This window comes from Phaethon aethereus, assembly GCF_964289735.1.
Source record: "Phaethon aethereus genome assembly, chromosome: 5".
Taxonomy (NCBI): domain Eukaryota; kingdom Metazoa; phylum Chordata; class Aves; order Phaethontiformes; family Phaethontidae; genus Phaethon; species Phaethon aethereus.
In genome coordinates, this window is record NC_138579.1 from 43,119,915 (window position 1) to 43,146,064 (window position 26,150).

The 26,150-nt window shown below is 42.9% G+C and overlaps 1 protein-coding gene across 1 annotated transcript in view; it reads left to right on the forward strand.

Annotated features, from left to right (window-relative positions):
• RPAP1 (RNA polymerase II associated protein 1) overlaps positions 1-13,372 on the forward strand; it is a gene marked incomplete at its 3' end in the record, with an annotated part of 36,523 nt that extends 23,151 nt beyond the window's left edge. Inside the window, exons 15-24 of the mRNA XM_081999915.1 lie at positions 485-664; positions 1,419-1,620; positions 3,547-3,656; positions 5,517-5,712; positions 6,652-6,801; positions 7,278-7,420; positions 8,671-9,475; positions 11,544-11,720; positions 12,415-12,471; positions 13,217-13,372. Coding sequence (XP_081856041.1) covers positions 485-664; positions 1,419-1,620; positions 3,547-3,656; positions 5,517-5,712; positions 6,652-6,801; positions 7,278-7,420; positions 8,671-9,475; positions 11,544-11,720; positions 12,415-12,471; positions 13,217-13,372 — 2,176 coding nt within the window. The remainder of the gene's footprint in view (positions 1-484; positions 665-1,418; positions 1,621-3,546; positions 3,657-5,516; positions 5,713-6,651; positions 6,802-7,277; positions 7,421-8,670; positions 9,476-11,543; positions 11,721-12,414; positions 12,472-13,216) is intronic.
• Between the last annotated feature and the right edge of the window lie 12,778 nt (positions 13,373-26,150).

A 26,150-nucleotide genomic window follows, 5' to 3' on the forward strand; every position in this document is an offset into this window, starting at 1 on the left:
TTTCAGAATGCTTGGAGTATTAGGTAGGTCCCTTTCAGATGAATTTGGAGTGACAGTATTCTTCCTTTATCATCTTTTTCCATGTCTGTTTTTTTTTTTTAATTATTGTGGTGGTCGTGATGGTTCTCATAATCTCATTTTAGCAGTCTCTATAAATATGTGATGGATTGTTGTAAAGAAGATAGAACCAGGTTATTCCAGTGGTATGAAGTGAAAATAGAAGCAGCAGTGGGCACAAATGGCAATACAGGAAATTTCACTTAAGTGTAAAAAGAAAAATTTTTTTACTGTGAAAGTGCTCAAACACTGGAGCAGGTTGCACATGGAGATTGTGGAGTCTCCATCCTTGAAAATGTTCAAAATACAACCAGACATGTTCCTGGGAAAACTTGCTATAGCTGACCTTGCTTGAGAAGGGAATTGAACTGTAGATGATCTACAGAGACCCCTTCCAACCTCATCTATTCTGTGATTCATACTATAGGGATCTCTACCCTGTGCTGGTGAGGATACTGCAATCCCTGCCTGAATTGCTCAGCGCTTGCCGTGGGAAGAGCCCTATGATTGAGTTGTCTGTCCAGCGAGCTACAGCAGTAGTTACTCTGCTGACACAAGTGACGCAAACAGCAGGCTACACAGCAGAGCTACAGGCCAAGCTGAGCAGGTAGGCCCTCTCTGCCACCAGTTCTGTGTATCTGAGTAGCTGGCATCCTGTCTTCCCTCTCTTTTTTTTTTTTTTTTTTTCCTTCCTTTTGGATGGTTTACTGTCCCACATGGAAGCCCTGCATGGTGGGATGTATTTCCCCTGCCACAAGGTCAGAAGGCGTATCTAGTCTGACAGCTGTATACTTGCTAGCCTGGTGAGAGGCAGGAGTAAAAATCTGCACCCAGCTATGGGGCAGAATGGCAGTGTTAGCCAAATGCCCTGCTGAAAGGAGCTAGGAAGTTCCTTTGATCTTCCCTTTGGGAAAAAGAAAGTAACCTCTCTGAGGTTTGGAGGAAAGAACCTCTTTTCAGAGACCAAGATGGTTCAGGATTAAGAGGTTGTTGGTTTTGGTAGATACTAAAGCAGTAGGATTTGCTGAAGACACAGGTACTTTTTCTGGTGAAAAGCAAGAAACTCTTTAACTAAAGCTGGATAGTGAGGTAGTGTGTCTGGTGAAAGTAGAGCATAGTTCAAGGACAGAGTAGTGCAGGTGAAGAAACTTCAGCTTTCATGAGTAGATTCTGCATTCATCCTTTCTGCCCAAATTGATTTGGTCTGGTCTGTGGGAATGTACAAAGGCTTTTTTTCCCCTAGTTGCTGTTGTTGGGTGTCTTCTTCCAGACTACATGCAACTGGAAGTTTGCTATTAAAAATGATGATCTGTTTCTGAGTCACATTCGCTATCCTGTGTCATTCTTCTATTGTGTTTCAGTAATAGCTCAGAAGATAGTGAACAGATTCCACCTCCTCCAGTAGTGTGGAATCAAGTCTCAGGCTTACAGCCCTTCCTTGAGACCAGTCTGAAAAAATTCCTCCAGGAGATATCCCAGACAGAAACTTTGCAAACTCTCCAGCCTCTGACAACAACTTACATGATCTACCTGGGAGTTTATTACAGTGCTTGCAGCCAACAGGTAAGGCCTGAAAATACCGGATTTCTTTTCATCTCTCCAGCATCAGCTTGTGTATTACACCTGAAAACTTGAACTTACAGGCAATGCTGAAAAAGGCAGACATTGAGGCATCTAGCTGAGGACTAGATTTTGTTTACCACAGCTTATATCTAGGCTGCTTAGCATTTAGAGTCAGATAAATCTGCTGAGCCTTCACATTAGCAGTGCCAAATACCACTGTCTTCCTTTTCTGTTCTTTCTTCTTTTGGGCTCAGAGTCTCAGTCAAAGTATGTGGTAGTGCTGTGACTGTTCCGATTTACTGCAGATATGACCTAATTTAGTTTGGCAGTCCTTTCTCCTCGTGGGCTAAATCAAGTTGCACATTTTTGCATTTGCTGTGGTCTGAGAGCTTACGTGTGGACAGCTACACTGCAATAACCTGGTTGGAAGATTGAGCATTGAGGGTCATGCCATATGAACTTCGGATAGGAAACAATAAAGATAAATTTATTTGCTGCCCCACTGACATTCAAGGTCAAATTCTGTAACCCAGTTAGAGTTGTGGTATGTGACCATATTTTAAAGTGAGTTTTCTGAAGGTGACACATCAGTGTGATGCTGTTGAAGAATAATGTCTTACACTTTAGCTACCTTAAAGATTCATATTCTAAAGGTAAATGCAAGTTTCCTCTTTACTGCCCAACTGACATGCCTGAGTTCTGACCTGGGAGAGCTGTCTTCAAGGTGTGGGGGTATGACTGTAGTTATTCATCCTTCTGCAACTCCTCTGAAACTTGCCCAAAGCAACTGAGTGTGTTAGTTGTGGCTGGGGTGGAAAACGCCAGTATCTTTCAAAGAGGTCTTGAGTGCCCAAAAGTTTGATAGTACCCTTAACATGCTGTCATTAGGTCCTGAGCATTAGAGGACCATGTTAACCAAGAGGTTAATACTCCTTTTCAACCCTTATAGATATCCCAGAAGAGTGGCTGACAAAATAAATTAAGTCCTTGAACTGTGACGTAAGATTTTTTTATTCCCACTTAAAAAGAAGTTTAGTCATCTACCTGTGGTTAGCTAATATGATTTTGAAAAAACATAAATTGCATGTAGCATGTTTACATGGACTTGTGCAAAACAAAAAATGACTTGTATAGTAACTAGATTAGTGTATACTGGGATCTTCTTGGAATATTTTTGTTAGACTAGTAAGAACTAAGGTTAACATCTTCATGTAGATTTTACTCATTTCTGGAGGGGTATTTCACCTGGGGGAAAACTAGATTTTCTGTTATAGAAATGAGTATTTCTGTATCCTAAAGCAGCATTCTAATGGTAGGAAAGAACATTAAAATATGCTAGCATGTTCCTTCAACCTGGAATATTGCTTACTATGGTTGGAAGAATTCGGATGGTTCTCTAAAAGCCACAGATCCTCCTCTGTGCAGTGTTCATCCACAGTCATGCTTTGATGGGTAGGTCAATCGCACTTTATATAGTTGATTTTTTTTTTTAGTAATTTTTTTTGGAGGTCCTCATGGTGCCACTCTGCTTTCTCAAGGTAGTTCTGATCACCTTTGTGTCATCTTCAAGTTAAATGGAAAGATGAGCACGTAGATGGTATGGGGAGGCGGGTTTAACCGCTTAGGACAAGTTTTCATTTAGGGAATCTTGACCCCAAGATCCCATACCTTACTTCCAGCCAATTAAGAAATCTGTCACGCATTTTAATACTTGAGTGCGAGAACACCTTGAGGTGCCAGCTCTCAGCTTCCACACTACCAGCAGTTAGGCCAGCTCTAACGTAGAGCAGAACCACTATGTAGATGTTGTGGTCTGTCAAAAAGATAATAAACACAGAGAAAGCAATTAACTCAATCTGTTTTTTTCCCCACACTTCAATGCCTTCATTTGCCATCTTTTCCTGTCTTTCTCCATGTCTTCTGCAGCCGTCAGTCAATGCAATTGACTGCTTAGAGGAAGTGGAACGTTTGACATCTGAGGTGCTGCAGCCCCTTCTCGGCCAGCCAGCCATACACAGCCTGTGGGACTTGCTCAGGTAAAATTATTTCACTGCTAAGATGCTGTTACCAGGTCAGGGAGCCCCGTTTCTATACTGTACTGTGTGGCAGCTTTCCCCTTCCTGTTTCCTTCCCCTGTACGTATGTGCCCTGTTTGTGTGAATCAGAGTGCAGTAGGGCTCTGTCTGCACCCTGCTTGGCTCTCCCCTCAGCAAATTGCATGATGGCCGCAGAGGTTCTCCAGTCCCTCCTTTCTCACTGGTGCTGCTGCAGGGTCTGCCTGTCTGCCCTTCCATGTAGCTGTGGTTTTTTTGTATCAATATCAGCTTGATTTTAGTCACTCTTGGCTTTGATTCTTCTTTGGTTTCACGGGTTTAAAAAAAAAAAAAAGTAACATCAATTTGAGTCCCTCTTACATCAGGCAGGTGAATGTGTGTGTGTGTGCATGTACCATTCATGAGCTTTGTGTGATGCTGCTTATATAAAATAATTTAAACTAGACTCTTGTCTTTAAGTTCCTGCAGAGCTTCACTAAGGCTTTGAAAGCCCCTGCAGGAAAGTGAAAGGCCAGGTACCAAACTGTTCTTTCAGACTTTTGGATAACATAAGCTTTGTCTCTGGCTCTGGGAGCTGTTCAGCACTGCAGATACTCTTTCTGCTGTAGAGGGAGCCTCCCTACTAGCCTGTGATGAATCCTCTGGAGAGGGGGAACCTGAAAGGCCTCGCTTGTAGTCAGGGACACATCCTGCAGCTTCTGAGAACATCTGGTATAATGGCCCTTGAAATCCTTGGTTTTAAGTGGTACTTGAATGGTCACCAAACAGTTTGGCCCATGTTCTTTCATGTTTGAGAACTGAGGTCTGAAGCTCTTAGCACCAAAGCTTCTAACACAAGGGCACCCATTAGACCCTTTCCTGCCTGACCGTGAGGTCTGAAAAGAATGGGTTTGGTAAGGGTCTAAAGCCCATTAGTAAGAATTCTTCTAGACTGTTCTTAACACTGGCTGGTAGAAATGAAGAGTCAGCTAATCCCTGCCTTAATATTTTTACAATCTTGTCTAAACGTTCTGGGCAGGTTAGGGCCAGGAGTTCAGAGTACTCTGTGAGCCCTAGATGTATTCATGCATCTCCTACACGATAATGCTAGTGGAAGGAAGAGCAATGCATTTAAGGAATTAGTTCTCTTCATAGAGTAACAATATGGATCCCTATTGCACCGTTACAGTTGAGCAACATGCCTGTGGTCACTCTTCCTTGTAGTGGTCTTATCTGTACAGACGTGGTATGTCTAGAGTGGGCCTTGTAGGCACTGCTGGTATGAAAAGTTCTAGTTTTGCCCATGGAGAGTGAGCACACGCACCAAGAGCAGTTTGCACGGTCATGTTCACATACACTAAAAACTAGGCTCTTTCTGAAGAGACTTTAAAAATAGGCATTTCATGAGTACATAAGGGGCAGCATTTTTGCAGTGTCAATTTTAGGTATAAGGTGGCTTTTTGGATTTGCCTGCCAGTTTATTATTGAAATGTCTTGAGTGGGTGGGCAGCTTTATTAGACTAGTTTACGTATGTACATGAGGAAATGTGTTTTTCTTTTAATCAAAGGCCCAATGCTTTCAAAGGTTGACATCAGAGATGTGTCACTGCATCAGTATTTCTGCACATCATGAACAATTTAGCTGAAGATGAGAATTCATGACAGTTCACTGGCATTAGCTGGTATGGTGATAATATCTACTTGACCAACCATGATGCTAGGTTTTTTCTTGTGCAGCCTTTGGGGCTTCCATTTTATACTGCAATGTGTGGCACGGTTCAGACTGTAACATTCCTACAAGATAATTCTTCAGCAGTGTGAGTGCTTTTGATCTGACCCCTCTCTCTTTATCTGTTCACACAGGCCATGTTCTGCTTTGTGCAACCCTCTGTCCTGTTCCCCAGCACCAGAATCTGTCTTCAGCATTGCATCTCTGAGTTGCGTGGGAGGCAAACCTCCTTTGAGCCTGGTTGGCTCCAAGTCACCTTTTCCCTTCCTCACTGCCCTCTTATTTCTCATCAATAGCATCACTCACATTCACAAAGGCCTGACCAGCAAGGTGAGAATAGTCTTTTTCATTGTAAATTCCAGGTGAATGATGATATACTTGTGAGGGAGGTTAGTATTTCCATTTTTCCAGGCTTAAGAGTGGTGTTAGTAGGACTATTAAAAAGGAATTGTTGTGTATTTTTATTTTAAAAATATCAAAGTACTATAGGGAGAAACACACCCGTTTTCCGAACAGGTTGGACAAGGATCTGAAAAATATCTTCTGTCTTTGAATTCCAATACTCAGCTGACACTGGAAAGATGGAATTATAGAGCAGGTGATGAATGATGATGATGCTTAAAGGATGGATTTATAGAGAGCATTGAGAAGGGTTGAATTAACTGTTGTTTGGTTAAGCAAAATAAGTAACTGAGTGTCAGAGGATGAAAGGGATGATTGAAGCATGTATAACAAAGAAAAATGGGATAAAATTAAACAAGAGAATGAGTACTGTGGTAGCTGAAGAGGTTTCTTCCTGCTTCTGGTTGCCCTGAATTTTTAGAATGAGAGAGTCATGGAAGAGTGCAAACTCTGAAGAGGAAATGACAGAGCCCTACAAAGATGGAGTACCTAGCATAAGCTTTCTCAAAGCCTTCCTCTGTCATCTTATGTTCAATTAGCTGACCAGTTACTAATAGCAATATCTGGACAGATGAGAGAGAACTTCCTAAGCCACTGGCCAGACTTATGCTTTACAAAGCACTATGGAAAATGTAGACAGTGACTGTTGGTTACTTGTGGTGGGCATGGTCATGATGGATGCAGGTGAGACCTGAGGCAGAAAAGCAGATATTTATCAGGCTATTTTCAAATACTCCTTTTGGAGCAGCCAACAAGAATTCTCGTGGGAGAAGGTAGGGGGTAGGCCTTGGAGAGGGCTGTATCTTACTTTCCTCTGACCACGAACTGTCTTAGTAGTATTTGTCTCCACTTCTGATTCCTTTATAGTACAGCTCTGTGCTGGGCTTCAGAGGCTTGAAGGATTATCTGCATCAAAGCTGGCAGACCGGACCTCCCTCTGTAACTCCCTCATCTGCATGGATCCTGCGCCACGAATATCATCTGCAGTACTTTGTGTTAGCGTTGGCTCGGAGAATGGTATCGTTATTAGTCCTTTCGTTTTGTTCACCTAAGGAATTGACTTCACCCTGGCCTCACCAACTCAGTGTGTCAGCCTGGCAACTAGTCATTGCATCCACGTTCTTTCTCATATCTGCCTTAGATCTGGTGACTCTTCAGCTGTCTCTTATGCCTCATTCGCAAGTAGCATCTTTACAGTTACTGATGTGGGGATTTAGATCCAGAATACTTTGGATGGCAAAGTTATATTTTTGCCTGTCTTTGGGCTAGAGTGAGAACAAAGTTTTCAAGTGTGCTGCTAAAAAAGATGTCTGACATATCTAAGACAATCAGGGGAAGCAGAAAGATCTCAATATGAATGCTGAGAGTTCTTGCAGTCTGCCTCAGTCTCTCACTTTTCAGCAAGATCTATGCCTCAGTTGAGCCTCCTGTCCTTGTTGATTGCCTTGTTGACAAATGATACAGTGCTTTTATCTGTTTTGTTTCCTGTACAGGCAGGCACTTGTCCGGATTACACACAGCATGCCTCACTCCATCACTGTGTTGCCATGGCATTGCTAAGTCGTCTGTTGCCAGGGAGTGAGCATCTGGTTTATGAGGTCCTACTGGATCTTGCCTTTAATCCAGAGTTTCTTCTGTAAGCTTTGCATTTTTTCCTTTCTGTAGTCTGGTACATGGGAAAACTTGGGAAAATTGAAAAAGCACAAGCTGGCACTGCAATTTTGTCATCATTTTTGGCCTTTAATAGACTCTGTATTAAAATTTTAGTTACTCGTTGGCATATTCTCCAATCACAGAGCCTTGTAATCAGACCAGCAATGTGGTTGCAGATTTCTCTCTGATGTACCAGTGTTGAGAAATGTGACCAGTCTTTTGATCTCCTCTGTGGCAAGAGTCCTGGGATTCCTGATAGAACTGATTCTCACTAAGGCCCAGCACCTGCTGTCCTGAGAGTAGTGAGTCTAGAAAATATATGGGAATTTGATGTAGCCTGAAAAGCTTATTAAATCTTCTTCAAACCCTTATTGTACAAGTTCTTGCACAAATCTTTGCTGATTTGACAACTGTGATGTCTTCCACCTTGCACTGGAAGAAATCATGAACATCTCAAATGTGAAGCCTCCCACGTCTGGCCAAGTAAATGGTAGTGCTTTATCTTGTTCATCACAATCTCTTTGAAATTTGCCATGGTGCATCTGTGTAGGAGGTTGGACTAAGGTGCTGCAAGGAGATAATATAGTTTTCCAGAAAGAAGGAAAGTTTGTTGGTAGGCTTGTCTTTTGTTTTTGTGTGGGTTTTTTTTTTTTTTTTTACAAATATCTGCTATAGAGCTACCATTTTGTGAGAATTTGGCAGGCAATCTGAGACCATGGTCAGTCTCTGGTCTGAGATTGTGGCACATGGATTTGACAAACAGACCCCCAATTTCTAACTACCAGTCTGTATGGTTCCCCTGACCTTGCCACTGCTAGCTGCAAAGCTACTATTTTGAGAATTGTCTTATTGATTCATCTAGGCTTTATGTGATATGTGGTATTTCATCTCAGCACACTGACAGCTGTGTTGGTAAGTAGACTGCCTCTCTGGACAAGGGGTTGCAGCCTACACACCAGACCACTGGCATTGTGTGGAGGTTTTTCATAGCAAGGCCTTAGTGTTGCTAACTCCAAATGTAGCTCTTGTGAATTCCCTGTAAATATCAAGATAGCTGATGCTTTACAGGCACTTAGTATTATCATAGCTGAATGCTGTAGAAAGTGTCGAGTGCTGTGCGTATACTACTCTTCCTGATCCAGAAAGGTCGTAAAGATTAATTTTTGTGGTGTTTTGTTTGTTTGTTGAGTTGGTTTTTCTGTTTTGTTTCTTAAACTGATGTTTATCTTACAGTGAAGGGAAAGCTGGAGGGCCAGAAGCAGCTGACTTCTCTGATATCCTGCATCTGGGTACCAGTGCCAAACTGGCAGAGCCTGGCTCTGCGGCAGCATTTTTTGCAAAAGCTACTCGTGGTGCCCTGCTGAGAGAATCGTACCAGAATCTGCCTTTCATCCGCTCCTGCTACCTTTCTCATTTTGTCCACTTGCAGCCTACCCTTACGCGTTCCCAAGCATTCTACCAAGGACGGAATTACCTTATCCAGTCAATGCTGCTTCCTGAGGTCAAAGGGCCCATCCTGCCTTCAGACTGGCCGTTCTTTCCACTTATCAGCCTCTACAACAAAGTGACTAATGCAGAGACACGTGGGGCTATACTGAACTCTCTCCCGCTTGATCTCGTCAACACTGTGACCTGGAACCTGCAGTGGATCTTGTTGCTGGAAACGTGGCGTGCTAAAACCCTTCAGAGCATCCCTACTGCTGCCAAACTTGCACGACTTATGTGTGTCTTCCTCACAGGTGGTGACCTCTTTCTAGAAGCACCAATCCACTGCTACACAGCTGCCCTTCTCTCAGTGTATTGCCAACCCAAGGCATTGGACTCCCTGAACTTGGATGCTCCTCTCCCTGGTTTGGCATCCTTCCACGATCTCTATATAAGTGTCCTGGAGCAGTTTGAAGGTGTCTCCTTTGGAGATCCACTCTTTGGAGTCTTTGTTCTTCTACCTCTACAGAAGCGTTTCAGTGTTCATCTGCGTCTCTCTGTTTTTGGGGAGCACACAAGTATCCTGCGGGCACTGGGAGTGCCGCTCCAGCAGGTAATCCTGGCTTATGGTAGTTGCCTGTCACTGCATATTTCTTGGTTACTGGGCTCTTGCTTGTGTTTCTGTATCCTGGATTTGGGCATCCTCCCAGCACTTCCCCTTCTTCCTCATACCTCCATGTCTGGAAGAACAACCATGCTTTCTTTGCTTAGAAGTTTTTCATTCTCCCTGAAGAAAGTCCAGTGCATGGAATGTAAAATAGAATAGGAATGGGGAGCAACATTCTTTTGATTTAGGGCTGTGACAGCTGTTTATATTTTTGTTGTTGTTATTTCTTTAAAAAAAAAAAAAAGCTTGATAGATTGTAAGTCTGAAGAACAGAGTCCAGCCCCTGTGGGTGCAGGCCCTTGTCACATAATCATTTTCAGAAACCTGTTGACCTTTGTTTTGGGAGCAGGTAGTGTGTATATGTGAAATTGTTCAGTGTTCGGTGGAAACTGTCCCACACCTGCTTGGTCTAATGATTGAGAACCTTCTCCTAATTTATGGCCTGTATGAAGGGTGGGTCTGCACCCCATGTTCTTCTACCAGCAATTACCTTTCCCTTAAATAAGTCTTTTCTCACCTTGGTGAAAACCTTTTCCTTGCCCAATGCATGGAAAACCAGTCATTTTTCCTTCTCAACCATGTTTCCACATTTAGTTATACTGCAGTCGTGCTTTGCTGCATAACTCAGTGAGAAAATTTGATCTGTCAAGTGCAGGACTGCATTTCTTCTGAACTAGCAGGGCACAAGAGGTGGAATTTAGCTGGTTTTAAGTTCTATGTCAGTTGGCAGACAATACCTGATCTAGCCAAAATGTTTGCTAATACAAAGATAACTTTTCAAAACTTGTTTTCCAAACAACTGTGAACAAGTAGTTTACATGAGATCAGTGCTTTCCATTGTGTGGTTGCAGCGCTTCTGCTCTGGTAGTAGTAGTCCTGCAGCCAGTTTTTCTATATCATTATGGCCAGATGAGCCAGGTAAGCCAAGATATTTTGGCCTGCTTCTTATGGTAAGCTCTCTGTTCTCTTGATGTTACCAGTAGCCCTCCCCTGTCTCTATTCCAGTTCCACAAATACATATAGGAACAGAGCTGAATACCATATTCCAGATGAAAGCCGTGGTGCTACATCATGTGCTTTATCTTGTCTTGATCTTTCAACACCAGATCCCTCAGTACCATCAGAATTGTGGCATATGTTACAACGGAGAACATTTCAAAGCAGATTGTTTTTCATGTGCTTAGAAAGATTTTTTAAATGCCAAATGCTTTGAACAATGTTTTCATTGCAGTGTTGCTTGAAAACAAACTGTGTTGGAAAATTTCAGCAAGATCACTTGAGGTGGTGGTGTTTGTTTGGGTTTTTTCCATTTTTGTCTTAAGTTGAGTTAAGAATTCCCTAGTGGGCGGTAGGAATACCCTAGTGAGCACACTACTTTTTGAACTGAGTAAGATCAATGATTGTCTTTAATTGTGCAAAGTGGATGCTTCAAAGTGAAATAGGTAATTTTAGCCCTAGAGAACTTACCTCAAAATTGAGAAGAGCAAAACTTGGACTTTTGGAGAGGGGAGAAGCAAACAAAACCAAGTTGTTACTAAAAGCTTTTCTATTCAAAGCTAAACAGTGAAGTCAGAAAATGTTGGAAACTTCACTTAACAACAACATTAACTCTGGCACATATCTGCTTTCCTTTTCTGGCTAAACGCATAGGTCAGTGTAGGCCTCTCTGGTACATTAGTGGGATGCAGTGCTGTTGAAAGTACTCTGTCTCCTCACTTTGAAACCACTCTTCTTACCTGTGCCAAAAAGCAGCTGCAGTGATTTAACCAGTAAAACATCTCTCCATAAAGTTGAAGAGGTCTCGAGGTTGCTTTCTCAAAGGCATGTCGCATTAGTCAGTGTGGGCAGTAATGGCTCTGCTCCTAATGCGAGTCATGCCACCAAGGTACATCACGTTATATAGGAGTGCACACACAAACAGCCGGGGAAGGGCAACCTTAAGCCGTGAACTTCCCGTCACTACTTTAGACCCTGGCAAAAATTGTAATGTTGCCTCTGGGTGGGTTTGTTGCAGTTTCCTGTGCCTCTTGAGCGATACACTTCCCCTCCTGAGGATAACCTGAACCTCCTGCGACTGTACTTCCGAACACTGGTCACTGGTGCACTGCGCAACACCTGGTGCCCAGTTCTTTACGTGGTGGCTGTGGCTCATGTGAACAGCTTTATTTTCTCCCAAGACAGCACGACGCAGGTAGGTAATGGATAGCAGAGTCTCAGGGCTGGAAGCTTTGGGTTTTGCATCTGCTCTTCCCAAGGGTCCAGTGTGACTTATGGTGAATCACTGACCCTGGGCTTGAAAGCAAAGATTGTAAGCAAATGTTTTGAGGACTGGTCAGCTGTTTGAGAATCCACATATAAGATGCGGACAGCAGCTCTTGTTCATTATACCCTAAAGCACTTGCATTAATGGTAGCCAATCCTACATAAACCTTCAAAGTCAGCAACTACGTGGGCTATGGTACAGAGAGGGGGGAGAATGAAGCAGAGAGGATGAGGGACCTGATCAGGCAGAGAGATCTTGTAATAGATTTAGCCTCTGCCTGGGGCAATCTTAAGGTGCAGAGTGCTCTTCCCTTTCATCTTGCTTGAATAACCAAGCAGAAGCCCTCCCATGGTCTTGGTTCCTCCAGCATTTGTTACTTGTGCTAACACCTCACCTCAGATCTACAGTTCTACCTGAAAGCTGAGAAGTCAGCTGAGACTCAGGTCAGGGGAAGGAGTAGAGAGCAGGATCCAAGTGATAGCCATTTCAAGCCCTGTCTTGATGGAGCAAGCTGCTCTTTGGAGCATCATCATAATGAGCACAGCATTCTCCTGGAGTGCTGTATGCCTGTGGGCAAAGGTAGCATTGCACCATATAAGCAAAGTATATGTGTTATTCCTAGGAGACTGATGCCGCTCGGAAAAGCATGCTGCGGAAGACGTGGCTGTTGGTGGATGAGGTAGGATCTGTAAGGTTCAGTCCGTGACACTGGGACTTAAGTTTTTCAGATATCGTACTTTTTACAGATTTATCTTTGCCTTCTGAATTTTGTGTTTACCTTGCTAATTTGACAATGAGAGGAGATTAGCAGCAGGATTTTGACCTGCAATGGCTATAAATACTGTTATCCAGTTCTTGTAGTAATTGAACTCAAAGCACTGAGGCCATTGGAACCTAGACGAATCTCCTGTACTGTATTTCTATGCCTCTTGCCCAAGCAGCATTGTATCTAGATAGTGAAAGGTCCTAAAGGGATGATTCTAGCACAACTATGGTGGTCAGCAGTGATCTCCTTTAACTCAGTTGGATGCTTCCCCTGAAAAAGAACAAAACAGATGTGAGGTTTCCCTTTTTTTCTCAGGGAGCTTGCCAATGTCTATCATTTGTGTGACAGAGCTGGGTCATTTGGCCCTTTATGTTTAGTGTCCAGGGTAAACTCTTAGATTGCACCCAAAAACCCATTTGGGCTTCTGGCAAGAAGTCATTTGTTGAGGAGATAGTGGAGTTGTATCCAGAAGATGAAGTCTTAGGCAAATCAAAAGTGAATTTTCTTGGAAGAAACTCACCTTTTAGAGCTGATCTATTGAAGGTATTGCAATTAAATATTTGTATTATCTGGCAGGTTCCTATGTTGTGTTGGAGGTGGTGTGGAAAAGATTAGATCCTTTTCAGACATACTTAATGGCTGCTGTTTCTTTCTTCAGACCTTGAAGAAGCACCTACTCTACTACAGACTGCTGAATGCAGAGAACCCTTTGGGATTTGAACTTTATGAGCAGCTCCCTCCCATGCGAATGAAGTACCTGCAGATGGTGACACAGAAAGAAAATAAGGAGAATGCACCAGCACTAGTCTCATAGTGAAACACTTGTGCAAGAAGGAGGCCAAGGGGAAGAATGGAAGAGCTCAGTTTATGCTTCACTGATGAAACTGCATGCACTTCAGACAGTTTCAGTGTCTTACCTGGGCACTGTTGGCATCTTTGCAAAGTGAAGCACTAGTAGAATGCTCCCAGCTCTGCAGAACAATACACATCATCTCAAGATATGGCAATGTGTGTGTGTGGCCTCTCCATGATGAATGCTGGAACATTTTCCTCCATTCTCTTTCAGGTTGTTCTGCTTCTCCATGGAGAAGGTGAGAATGTGTCTGAGAGGCCTGTTGAATAAACTGAAGGAAGTGGAAAAGATATTTCGTTCAGTCAGGCTGGAGACTGTTTGTTCTCAAGATGATGTCTGTTTTCCCCAGATGTTTCCCTGTTTTTTTTTGTACCCTGAGTTTTGAATAGTCCTTTCCCCACACTATCTCCTGCACATAAAATGACAATACAGCAGGGAAGAAGCTGATCCTGAGAGCTTTTTTAAAAAATATATATACAAACAGTTTCTCCAGGACAGCGTTCTGTGCACACAGTCAGTCACACAGATGTATTGTGTCAGACCTCTAAGAAATAATAGTGCAGTGGTACAAACACTGGATATCCTCCCTTGGCTGTCTTTTGGATAGTCTCTAAACTGCTCCCCTAATTTGGTTACATGTATAACAAGATCAAAAATAATTTCTTTGCAGGGCAGGATGCTTGGCAATAACCACTCCCCCTTAGAAGGGGGTGGGGGGAAACATGTGCTTGTTTAACTAGAATATTTATTGGTTGCCCTCTGAGAAGAGGGGAATGTAATTTCTGTCTTAAAGTGGAATTACTAAGCTTCAACCTAATTTTAAGAATTCCTAATTTGTTCACACTTCTACATACAGATTCTGTATTACAGACTTGGACACAAGGGCTAGAAATATAGTGTCCCTAAAAGGCTCATCACAAGTGCCAGGTCAAGTCCAGAATTTACCCTAGGCGTGATCTCACTGGATGTTTCGTTTATATTCAATAATTTTTTCAGAACTACAGTTACTCTAGCAGGCTTTTGTTTGGAGGACTTACTTTTATGAACCAAACTTGTTAAAGTTTATTTCTTTTGTTTTGTTCTTATGAGTAAATACCTCTGGAAGGTGCAGGGTGATGCCTACCCTCGAGACCTAAGCTTTTCTACCTATCAAACAGGCCAGGCTAGCCTCCCTCCAGAGAAACCATGCCTATATTAACCTTGCTCCAGTGAATGTCCTAATAAGAGTGTGAAACACTGTTAATAAGCCAGCTTGTAATTGTAGGGATTGTTCCAGACAAGAAACAAATTCCAGCTAGCAGCTTTATGGCTGTGGTGCTGTCTTCATTGGCAATTTTCTAAGGGTACCAGTCCCCCTTAGGTTGCCAGAAAAGATAGCATTTCATCTTTTCCCCTCCTTATTTCAGATAGGACATGCTTATTTGTTTTTTTATTGCAGCTTTTAATCTGTAGTTTCTCTCTGCTGCCGATCAACAGCACATAAAGTAACAAGCACAGTGGTCAACATGGTTTTTTATGTTAATTCTTTTAAAAGTAGCTGATGTGATTAAAAGTAATCAAATTCAAGTTTCTGTTCTGTCTAGATGGTGAGAGCCCAGCAGTTGTCTTTCAAGAGCAATGGATGGTAAAATTTAAGGACTCCTAGCTGCCCACTTAAGAGCAGCCTTCATCAAGGACTTTGCCTTTTGCTTTTCAGACTTCCAATTACAAAAACTCTTCCAGTCCTTTGTGCGATGCAAAGATGAGTTTTGTCATGTGTACAGGGTGTAAATAAATATTTTGTTAGCTCTGCAGGGTTTTTTTTGAACTGTTGGAATGCTCTCCTTTATTTAAATCTTTCTTGAGTTAGGATAGTTCTGTTTGCAATTTATTAATGTCTTGGGAATGCTACTGCTGTGAGGAAACACACTAAGCTTTGGAGCTCTGTAAAATCCTGCTTGTGTGGTGGGTCAGTAACACAGGGTACCAAATGCTGTGTGTACTTGGGTAAGGTGCAGGGTGGGTATTATGTGACTTGTCACGTGCCACAGGTGGAAAGACCGTAAAAAACTGTCCACAGATAGTATTTGTAGGTGATGAGAGAAGAGGTGGATTTAATTTATTTTGTGAACTCTGAGAAGAAAAGGATCAGGCTTTTGCCTGATTCTCAAAAGCCCCTCTTGTTCCTAGAGGTTCCTCAAGCTATTGGTGTATGCCCAGAAAATACCTACGTCTCTTGACATGAAATTCTGATGCAAGCATCAGCAATGGAGGGAAGGAAAGGATCCCAAATCGTTCTGCAGGCCACAGTTGTGTGCAGAACATTCTAAGGACACTTCATGTGAGCTGTAAGCTTTCAAAACTTTGACTGTCGCTTGAGATGGTGTAGCAATCCTAAGCTTGAATGTTTTTTAAGACTTTGGGCAGCCTTGTACCGGATTTCTGTGCAGAACGCTAGAGGGCATTGCTTTATCTAGTTTAAATGCAAACTTTCTCCACTTCAGTGCAATTTGGACTTTAAAAAACAAACCAGAAACAACCAACCCCAAAACCTGGTTTTAATTTTCTGCATTTTTTTTTTGCATATACTTTTGGAGAAAGTGTGCAGAATTAAATATTTTTTTTAATGTGATTGGTTGCTAAGAATCACTCAGTGCTTTGCCAGCAGGAACACTTTGGAAGAATCCTGGTAGAGTGAACGAAAGCTTAAAACTTAAACTGAATGCAGTTTAAGTGAAACAGGACCAAAGTGTGGCAGTTTAATCCTGATCAGAGTAAGTGAGGAGATGAGGAAAATCAAAACTGTCGCAAAAATTGCTGTGACTGCTTAACTCCTTATCAAAATCGTAGATCTCTTTGAGAAGAAAATAATTGTGCTGAAATAAGACCCACAAATAGCTTTCTGGGGTTGAAGTGGTTCTAACACAGAACAGCATGTGTTGTCTGATAACTCTGATCACGAGACAGAAAAATTGATAACCAAACTAAAAAAATCCCTATAGATGCTATCTTTTAATTCTTGGAAAGAAAAAAAAAAAGGCATCTTCTGTTGCATAGTAGCTAGAAAATGCTTGGTTTCATGTTACCCCGTGTAGGAACAGTGGGAATCTGTATTGGGACAAATTCAGCAGGGGCTGTGCTGGAAGACAGCAACAATGTAGTTTTAAAAACAAGTGGTTGAGTGTATTAGAGATGAGTTGAAGATAGTCCTAGTATTGCTGATGAGTTGGCAGGTAAGGTGGTGGGGCTGTTACAGTTTTGCATCCCGTAACTGTACTGGCAGCAGATTTCTGCATTCTACTGCATCTTTCTTTGAAAGGGGAGAGAGAGTCTTCCCATCAGCTTGGAAGCATGTCCTTTTCTCCCTAGAAGAAATGGGAGTTGATTTGTGATCCTTCAACTGCATGAGTGGTTTGAATCCCCTGGATTTAGGATTCCTATGTGGTAACTTGGCCCACTTTGCTGAGCAGGGGCAGTTCTCAAAGGAGATGGAGGCAACTCAGTAGCTGGCTTTACTACACACTGGGGTGGGGCAAAGCCTGACAGAAGAAAGTAAAGCGTTAGACAAAGAAGAAATCAAAATAGGATTGAAATGCCACTGCATGGGAACTTTTTAATAGTAAAGTGCACATGAAGCATTATATATGATTAAAGCACTTGCATTCCACTGTATTTTATTGACGACTACTGTTTTACAGTGGAATTTAATAATCCATTTCTAGACTTATGCATTCTGTCTGGCCACTTAATACCAGGTAAACCCTGAACACCTTTTGCTGGTGAAGTCACGGACAGATATAACAAGCCATAAGATGTGGGTGTATATATATACTACAGGTCAGACAAATGTGGGGTTTTTTGGTGTTGGAAAGAAGAGCAGGGAGGCTTGTTAGTACTCACTTTTGCTCCTTCCTAGTTCTGCATAGTTCTCCTTAGAAATCTCTCATCAATTAGTTGATGCTGCCTCCAGCTGATAATCAAATTTTGGGGAAAAATGTTTTCTTTTACCTTATAGAAGCTCATATAAGCTCTCCATTCACAAAGCTGGCCCTCTGACAGCCCTTGTAAAAATAACTTTATGATAATTTACTGGCCTTTGCCCTAGTTTTTAAAAACTGGCTTTCCCCCTTACCCCTTTGAATGGAGAATGTGCTGTGAAAACGTGCTCTCAGAACTGCTGCTGTTTTGCGTGATGACCGGTGTTTGTACGCAGGGGTAAAATGGCCACCATGTGCTTCCCACCTTTCCTTTTGTGGTAAGCTTGAGTCTCAAAGCAGCTGTTGCACAAATACTGTCTGTGGATTTCTGGCCAGCCCCAGCCCAAAGAGGAAAAGGAGTGTGAAGAACCCAAAACCAACCCGGCCGAAGTTGCGCGGTGCAAAAGGACCAGACGCAGCACCACCAGTGTTGTGGTGAGCCTCCAGCGAACCCTGACCTTGAGCAATAGCTGTGTTCAGGTTACTAATGAACCTTCCTAATGAAGGATGTTTTAGACAGAGCGACACCTGGTCTGTCTTTGGGTCCAGTTCTTTATGTTCTGCTGTGGCATAACTGGCAGACACCAGCAGGCACCTGTAGCTCTAGGACCAGATCTATGTCCTTTATCCTGACTCTGGGCAACTTTTTTTGCAGCACTCTTGTCTGTTGAGCAACTAGCTCAAAAGCCCTGTTGGGGCAATGGATGTTTCCAGAAAGTACTGTATATGGAGATCACAACGAAACCTGAGGTATCCGAGGAAGGCCAGGGGCATCTACCCTCTATGTCTCCCTGCCCCAATCTAACATGGATGACAAACCACTGACACTGCTGCCCTCAGCAACAACAAAAAGGGGGCTTGCATGACCTAAAAGTATTACCATGTCAAAGTGGGGCCACGTGTGTGACAGGGGCTCGTGCTAAAATCTGAGGTTGGTGCATTAGTTGTTTGTTAGGCTGGAAAGAATTTTTCTGGAAGAGCCCAGGTGCAGGGAGCCTGCCCTGAGGGGTGGCAGCTGTGGGGCTGAGCAGGTAATGGGGGACACCTGGGCCCAGCTCGGGGCAGGCAGGGGCAGCACCACCCTCAGAGAGCTTGTCAAAGGGCCAGCAGCAGCATCGATGAGAGGGAAATACTGAGTCTCGTCCATTTTATCTGCTCTTCTGGAGCACTGGGTGTTTGGCAGGGACTGTTGAGGCTGCAAACCAGGTTGGCAGAGTTAAAACGTGTTTTGTGTGCTGGGGCCAGGGCTGGTGTGGTCCTGCTGGGTCGAGGCTTTTGCCCAGCTGAGGCAGTTGCTATGTTTTTGGGGCTATGTTGGTGGTTGCCTCACACTTTCCCCAAGGAAGGAGGGAGGGTTGTCTAAGTCCTCAGCCTTGTGCTCGTCCTGTCCTTAGTAAAGCCTTGCTTTAGGGTGGTTTGTGGGGTCCAGGTGAGGCCGGGGGTCCTCTGGCCATTTGGTGTGGAGGCAGGAGAAGCCCAGTCCTGGCAGTAGCTGAGAGGAGGAGGGAGCAGGAAAGCAGGTACTGGAGGTCCTGCCACAGCTCAGCCTCACTCCCTGACTGTAGGGACCGGTCTGAGGCTTTGGGAAGGGACAAAGGATTGAGAGAGACGGTGGGCGCAGAGGGTGGCTCAGCTTTTGGGTGCTGTTGTTTCTGGGCCTCTCATGTAGAGGTGAGGTTTGTGGTTCCCCCACTCTCTCCACAGTGTCCCCCTCCCCCAGTACTCTTCCCATGTGTTTTCTTCCACGACCCTGTTGTCCTTCACTAGTCTCTCCTTTCCTTCCCATTTCTGTTTGCCTACCTATTTTGAATTTTCCCCATCATAGTAACTTCTAGTTCTTCTCTGTTGGCTTTTCTCACTCTTTTGACTGTTTGCAGAAGCAATCAGTAATTCAGTAGTTAAACTGGAGAACTGAGATGCCGCCGCTGAGTTTGAGGTGGAAGCTCACGTCTCTTGGGGTGTTCATCTGAAGGTCTGGGCGGATGTCCATAAATAACGTGTGTGACATGCCCATTTGGAAATCTTATGGCAAAGAAGGCTGTAACTTTTAAGGCTCAGATGGCCTGCTGCGTAGGTGGTGTAAGCATACCATGCCGTTTGGATCTGATCTGTCAGATATTTGATGACACTTAAGCAATTAGTCTATTGGATCTGTCTGCTGAAAGGAAGACTGGTGCTTGTGTATCAAGTGACTTCACCACAATTGCTTCTACCACGGTAAGTTTTTGCCTCATAAAATGAGTGAGCATGCCTCCAAAACAATATCCCAGGCTTCCTTGGTGCACGTGGGCTTTTGTTAATAGCTGCCACCACAATGCATGTTCAGGGTGGCTCTTTGATCTCTCCAGAGCAGCAGGAAGTGAATTAACTTCAGGTACTGAGTTGCCAGTAGTGAAATTGTAGTTTTGGTGGGGAGTTGGTTTGTGTCACGCCACGACAAGTGTACGGTGCAACTGTGAAGATATGTTGTTAGCATCCTTCACAAAAAAGCAGCTTGCTACTCCTGACATCAACATTTCTTTCAATATAGATTATAAAAAATAAATTTAGAATGATAAAAGTTTCTGCTAAAGTATTGTGCGTCTCTTGTCTCTGACATGAGTGTCAGTTCACTCACAAAATGTTAGTTGTGCTGCCACCCAGAAGATGCTACAGATGGTGGCTCATTTTTGTTCCTCTTGGTACTGTCTGCTGTAAGATTGATCAGGTTTGGATCAATTAAATTATTTGAACAGGAGCTGCCAATGGGTCTCCTCCTGTCTGTCCACTGTGAAAAGGAGTGGGAGGAAATGGGATCTAAAGTGTACTTTTTAGTGTGCTTCTCTCTTTGGTGCCGATTTGTGAACACTTAAAATATTTATTGAGGAGAGCTTGCTGACCATGCTTCTTTGCAATGAGCTCTTACCAGCAAGTTTTGTATTTTCTAGCCATCTCTAAAGCTCAAATTTTGGTGCTGGTGATGTGGCTTACTAACTGTACAATTTGCATGTTAAAAATAGGATGCAGAACTTGGGTATTTGTATTCAGCAGTGACTGTGAATGTGCATCATGAGTCAAGCAGTTTCGTTCTTTGTGTGCGCTGGTGCCACAAATGCCCAGCATTGCACTGTTGGAAAAGTTAGGTGTGCCCATGTGTGTTTTGCAGACCTCCTCTAGAATTAGTATGTAATTGCCAATATTGTCTTAGGGACAATAAATTGTCTCCTTGTATGGATCTCTTCTGCTGCCGAGGTACTCTTAAGGTTAAGAAACTATTCTCTATTTTGCAACCCAACTTTCCCTTTGCACCAGCAATCTTTGCTTGCTGCTTCCTATAGGTATTTGTTTTGGTCATTCCTATAGCTAGCTGCAGATGAAAGAAGGAAGCAATAAGCCTATAGCTAGCATGGAATTATTAGCCTTTGTTTAAACAGAAAATGTGATTTTTTTTTATAGTCATAAAATGTGGGAGACCATAATTACTGGGCTAACAGCTGTTCTGATGTGAAAGATGTTCCCAATTTTCTGATGTTTCCACTTTGTTCTCGTGCTACAGTGAATTCTTACTTTCTGGTGCTACAGTGAATTCTTACTTTCTGGTTCATCCTCAGCAGACTATTTATGAAGAATTAATTGTTATAGTAACAAGGTTCTTAGAGTGTGATAAATGTAGTTTGTTGTTTAGTTAATTCAAGATTCTTCTTTGGTAACTGCATATTGTTCCAACAAATTGTACTAAATCAGTAACTGGAAAATACTCCCACAGTCTCCTTACTGCATACTGTAAGCTAAACTTCACTGGTGCCTTCTTGGCTTGCCAGCTTTGTTCCCAGTGTGAGAGGAACAGGAAAGAGTGAGCATGAGAGAGTCCTGCTGAGGTTGTGCTCCCTCTCGACTTCAGTGCGTGATGCTTTACCAGGAAGTTACATGTGTTTAAAAAAAAACAAACAAAAACAACAAACAAACAAACAAACAACCCAAAAAACACCTGTCAAGCTTTTATTCTGCAGGCTCATTAAAGAAGCAAGCTTCATCATGAGAAACTGCTTGTTCTTAGATCCCTTTTTTGTGTTTGGCTTTTGGTTAGGTACTGAAACTGTTGACGTAAGTAGATAGTGAAGACCAGGAAAATGGTAACCTAGTAGGCTTTCCTGGTTAAGAAAACTTGGATATTCTGCTTTAGGAAGATGCAGGTGAGAACATCTCTGAAATCTTCTGCAGATTAGCTTTGATCTTTTCCCCAGGGAATCTATTCTTAGATTTTAATGGGGATGGAATCATGGCCTCTGTTTAGTAATGCCAAAGGATCGCAAGAGGTAAGTGCTGTAAGTAACCATAATTGAGTGCTGCTTTGATAGTGAGCTCTCCTTTTCATCTAGCTGCAAAATAATAACATACTTGCCTTGACAGATAGTTGTGAATGGAGAGCTCAATTCAAAACCAGCCTTCTCTGTTAGCATCCAGAGGCACGCCCTGACCCAGGCATTCTTTTATATGTGGACAGGCATGCTCATGTTAAGACACTATGTCTCAGAGCTTTATCTTTCTGGTGACAGATGTGCTTGTTCTCTTACATTTTTATTAGAGAAAAAGGCTCATGCTATTTTACTACATCTGCATTTCATGTTTGCTGTAGCTCAAGCTGTGGTGTGCCTTCAGGATTTTATTGCTGCCTTATTGCTCTAAGAGGTAATTATTGGCTATGTTGTGAGATTAAGTTCTTAAAGAATAGCACAGTTGATGCTTCTGTTTGGCTTTGTCTGCTCACTCACCCACTCTTATGGATTTTCATATTGAATGAACCCCAAGCAGTTTTGGGATCCCTAGTGAACCTGTGATGTAAAGAAGTTTTGAAAATGAGACATGTGTATGAGGCATCCTGGGTGGAAACTGGAAGTTGTGCTTAGGATGCATCTGTGTGTTTTCCTTTAATGCCTTTCAAAGAGCCCTATACTTATATTTTGAAAATTTACTGGTTTGGACCACCTCTAGTTTTACCTACTGACCATTGATGTGTTCAGCAGCCATAATTCAGGCAATATCCAGCTGTCCTGGTTTTGTCTGTATCTCTCTTTGAATGTTGTTCAAAAGCCTTATTCAGTGGGAAAGGCATAAGCATTCTACTCTCCTGCATTTGTAGTTTATCTGTTGGCACTCAAAATTTAGGAAGCTCTAATTTCTAACTACTCTAGTGTGGAAAAGGTTTCATGAAAATGGAATAGTGTTGAACACTGTAATAAATTTCTCATCCATTGTACTATGCATCTCCAAGTTCGTTAGCAAACGTTAAGGTTCATAACCCCCTTGTAGGAGTGGCAGTGAATGCATATACAATGATTGCTTCACCTAATGCTGACATAGGGAGGACTTTTTTAGTCATGTATTACAGCATGCAGAAATGCCACATGCTATTTTAGCCTGGAGAACAGTGGAGAGTACTGTATTTAGATGAATCTGTAAGATTGATTTAGGTAGTTACCTAAATTGGATTGTTTCCAGACCAGTGGGATTAATAACCCTCTTTTTGCAAAAGCGTTATGAGATCTTTAATGATCACACAAGGTCAGGACCCGGTTTTATGTCTCATCTGAAAGATCATGGACTTATAACTACTGATCCGTCATTGTCTGATCTGACTTATCTATTTTAGAGACTGCTTTATTTTAGAAGAGATTTGTGTAGCTAGGAGTCTAAATGCCATCAAAGCTTTTAGTCCTTGCCATATTCCTTGCCTGAAGAGGTTTCTAACAAGTTTTTGTTCCGATATATCTTTTTGATTTGTTTTTTTCCCTTTTCACAGCAGGCCAAAATGAGACTGCAAAGAATATTTTCCAGTTTGTATGTCTGATATTTGCTGCTATGCACAGAATTGCTTACTGATTTAGGCCTGAAAATCAATTAATTCCTGGCTTGTTCAGGAGGGTATCCAGTTCCAAATGCTTTTTCTGGGTAAGCTCATCTTTCTGTCTACATGGCCACCTCTTTGAACGGCCCCTTGTTCCCACTTACTGTAAAACTGCAGCCATGGCAAACTGCATAAATGCAGCAGGTGTGTATACCATGCCAGTCCTGCTTTAAGCATTTCACAGTTAACTATGTTTTGTCTGTGCATGTGTACACACATTAAAAAGCCTCTAGGAGTCTTCTAAGCAAAACCTTTCTGGTACCCTAGCTCCACTCTGAAGATGCATGTGCTATGAAATTAGAGGAGCTTTCCCTCCCAACTATTCTTAGCATATTATATATAACCTAGCAGGTGTTTTTCTTTATAGCAGAGGTATAAAGTATGGACCCAGTTCACAACTTCATTGATTCTATGGTGTGGCCATCTTATTTCCACCCTCTTGCACATGTGTTCTTACGTGGCTGTATGATTTCCATGTTGCCTACAAAAGTGCGTTCACTGTAGTGTTGTTTGATAGCACAAAAGTGTGTATTCGTTGTGGTTCCTGTCAAGGGCCTGTTTGGCCAGCAGCAAGGAAATGTGTTTCTGTAGTAAGATTCCCGACTGAGCCAGGTGTTATGTGAGATGGGAGAAAATGGACAAAGGAAAATGCTCTCCTATTTCAGGGTGCCCGAGGAATGAGCTGTGCCAAGTCCTTCTATCTGTTATTATGAAGTTTTGTTTAGCCCAAAGAGGACATTGCTGCACGTCATCTATGCTTTTAGCAGCTTCATTTCAGCAGCAGCAGAGGAGGTGAAATTGAAATCATAAGGTCTTAATTTCAGAGACAAATAAATTTGTTCAGAGACAAAAGGCTTTTCTCTCTCGAGTCACCAATATATTATTACCCTTGATTTGATTTGGAAGCTATTTAGGATGCTGTAGTCATATGGTTGGCTGGCAGTCTGGGTAACCTCATCACTGATGTGCCCATGAATGGCAGAGTGTGAGCTGGTCACACCATAGTGTTTGACTCATGGACTCTGAAGGTCAAATGCAACAGTCTTGTTTGAGGGACTTGGTTTGGCACCAGCAGTGAAAAGGGATGCATGTGCTTGTAGTGAAATGTAGGAGCAAATCAGTCCTTTTTGAAGAGGTGGGTGGAGAAGAAAGCAAAGTAAAAAAAAAAAAAAAAAAAAAAAAAGAAAATATCACTAGTGGTATTGTACATCAGTTGGAGTTTCTGAATCATCTGGGGAAGGTAAGTCAGCAAGGTGTGCTGGTCTAGAGGAAACTTCTTGTCCCAGAGCTCTGAGCTGGCACAGCAAACTTGAAAGGCTTTCTTCATGCTTTTGTTTCCTGTGCACTCTGCTGTTTAGAACAGAATAGACTATTTCAGTTGGAAGGGACCTACCATGATCATCTAGTCCAACTGCCTGACTAATTCAGGCCTGACCAAATTAAAGCATGATATTAAGGGCGTTGTCCAAATGCCTCTTAAATAGTGACAGGCCTGGGGCATTGACCACCTTTCTAGGAAGCCTGTTCCAGTGTTTGACCACACTCTTCATAAAGAAATGCTTCCTCATGCTCAGTCTAAACCTCCCCTGGAGCAGCTTTGAACCATTCCCACATGTCCTATCACTGGATAACAGGCAGAAGAGATCAGCACCTCCCTCTCCACTTCCCCTCCTCAGGAAGCTGTAGAGAGCAATGAGGTCACCCCTCAGCCTCCTTTTCTCCAAACTAGATGAGCCCAAAGTCCTTAGCTGTTCCTCATAGGACGTTCCTTCCAGCCCTGTCACCAGCTCTGTTGCCTTCCTCTGGACACATTCAAGGACCTTCACACCCTTCCTAAATCGTGGGGCCCAGAACTGCACACAGCACTAAGGTGAGGCCGCAGCAGTGCTGAATACAGCAGGATAATTGCCTCTCTCGTCTGGCTCGTTATGCTGTGTTTGATGCACCCCAGGGTGCGGGTTGCCCTCGTGGCTGCCAGGGCACACTGCTGCCTCATGCTGAGCCTGCTGTCGGCCAGCACCCCCAGATCCCTTTTTGCAGGGCTGCTCTCCAGCCACTCCTCTCCCAATTTACGCTTGTGCCTAGTGTTACTCCATCCTAGGTACAGAATCTGGCATTTTGACTTGTTAAATTTCATCCCATTAATCATAGTCTGATGCTCTAATCTCTCTAGATCCCTTTGCAAGGCATCTTGTCCCTCAAGAGAGTCAGCAGCACCTCCCAGTTGGGTATCATCAGCAAACTTGCTAATGGTGCATTCAACTCCTGCATCCAGACTGTTGATAAATATATTGAACAGAACTGTCCCTAGAATTGAACCCTGATGAACACCTTTAAAGTTGATGCCTCAAAATTTGATCCTCAACCTGGCCCCCACACTCCATCATTTTGGATTTTTCCCCCATCAGTACATCGCAAAGCAACCTATAAACACTAATGCACTGAGCAGCCTGATGCCTGCTTGAGATGGTCTGTTTCCATCTCCTGTTTGACAGATGGGAAAATACAGCAGACTACTCAGGTTGTTGCCCAAAGTCACACTGGAAGTATCTGACAGAGGGATAGTAATCCCTGTGCAAGTCTTTCCTTCTTTTCCTCTCTTGTTACCATGACAGAGTACCCCTCACTGGTTTTATGGAGGTTCAACGTTCACAGCTTTTGGACTTGCCAGTTACTGTTAGGCTGGGAAGCCCAAATAAGGTCTTTTGACACCTTCTCCCCTCAACAAATAGTCACCTTTTAAAATATAGTTTATCCAATGCAATTTCAAACTTCAGTGCTTGACCTTGCACAGAGTTTGACTGCAGGGGCTGCTCTTGCTGAGCCTTTAGGATCCTGATGAGGTGCATCTGCTGCCATGACTGCTTCCCAAATGACTGTTGCTGCAAGTGTGCACATG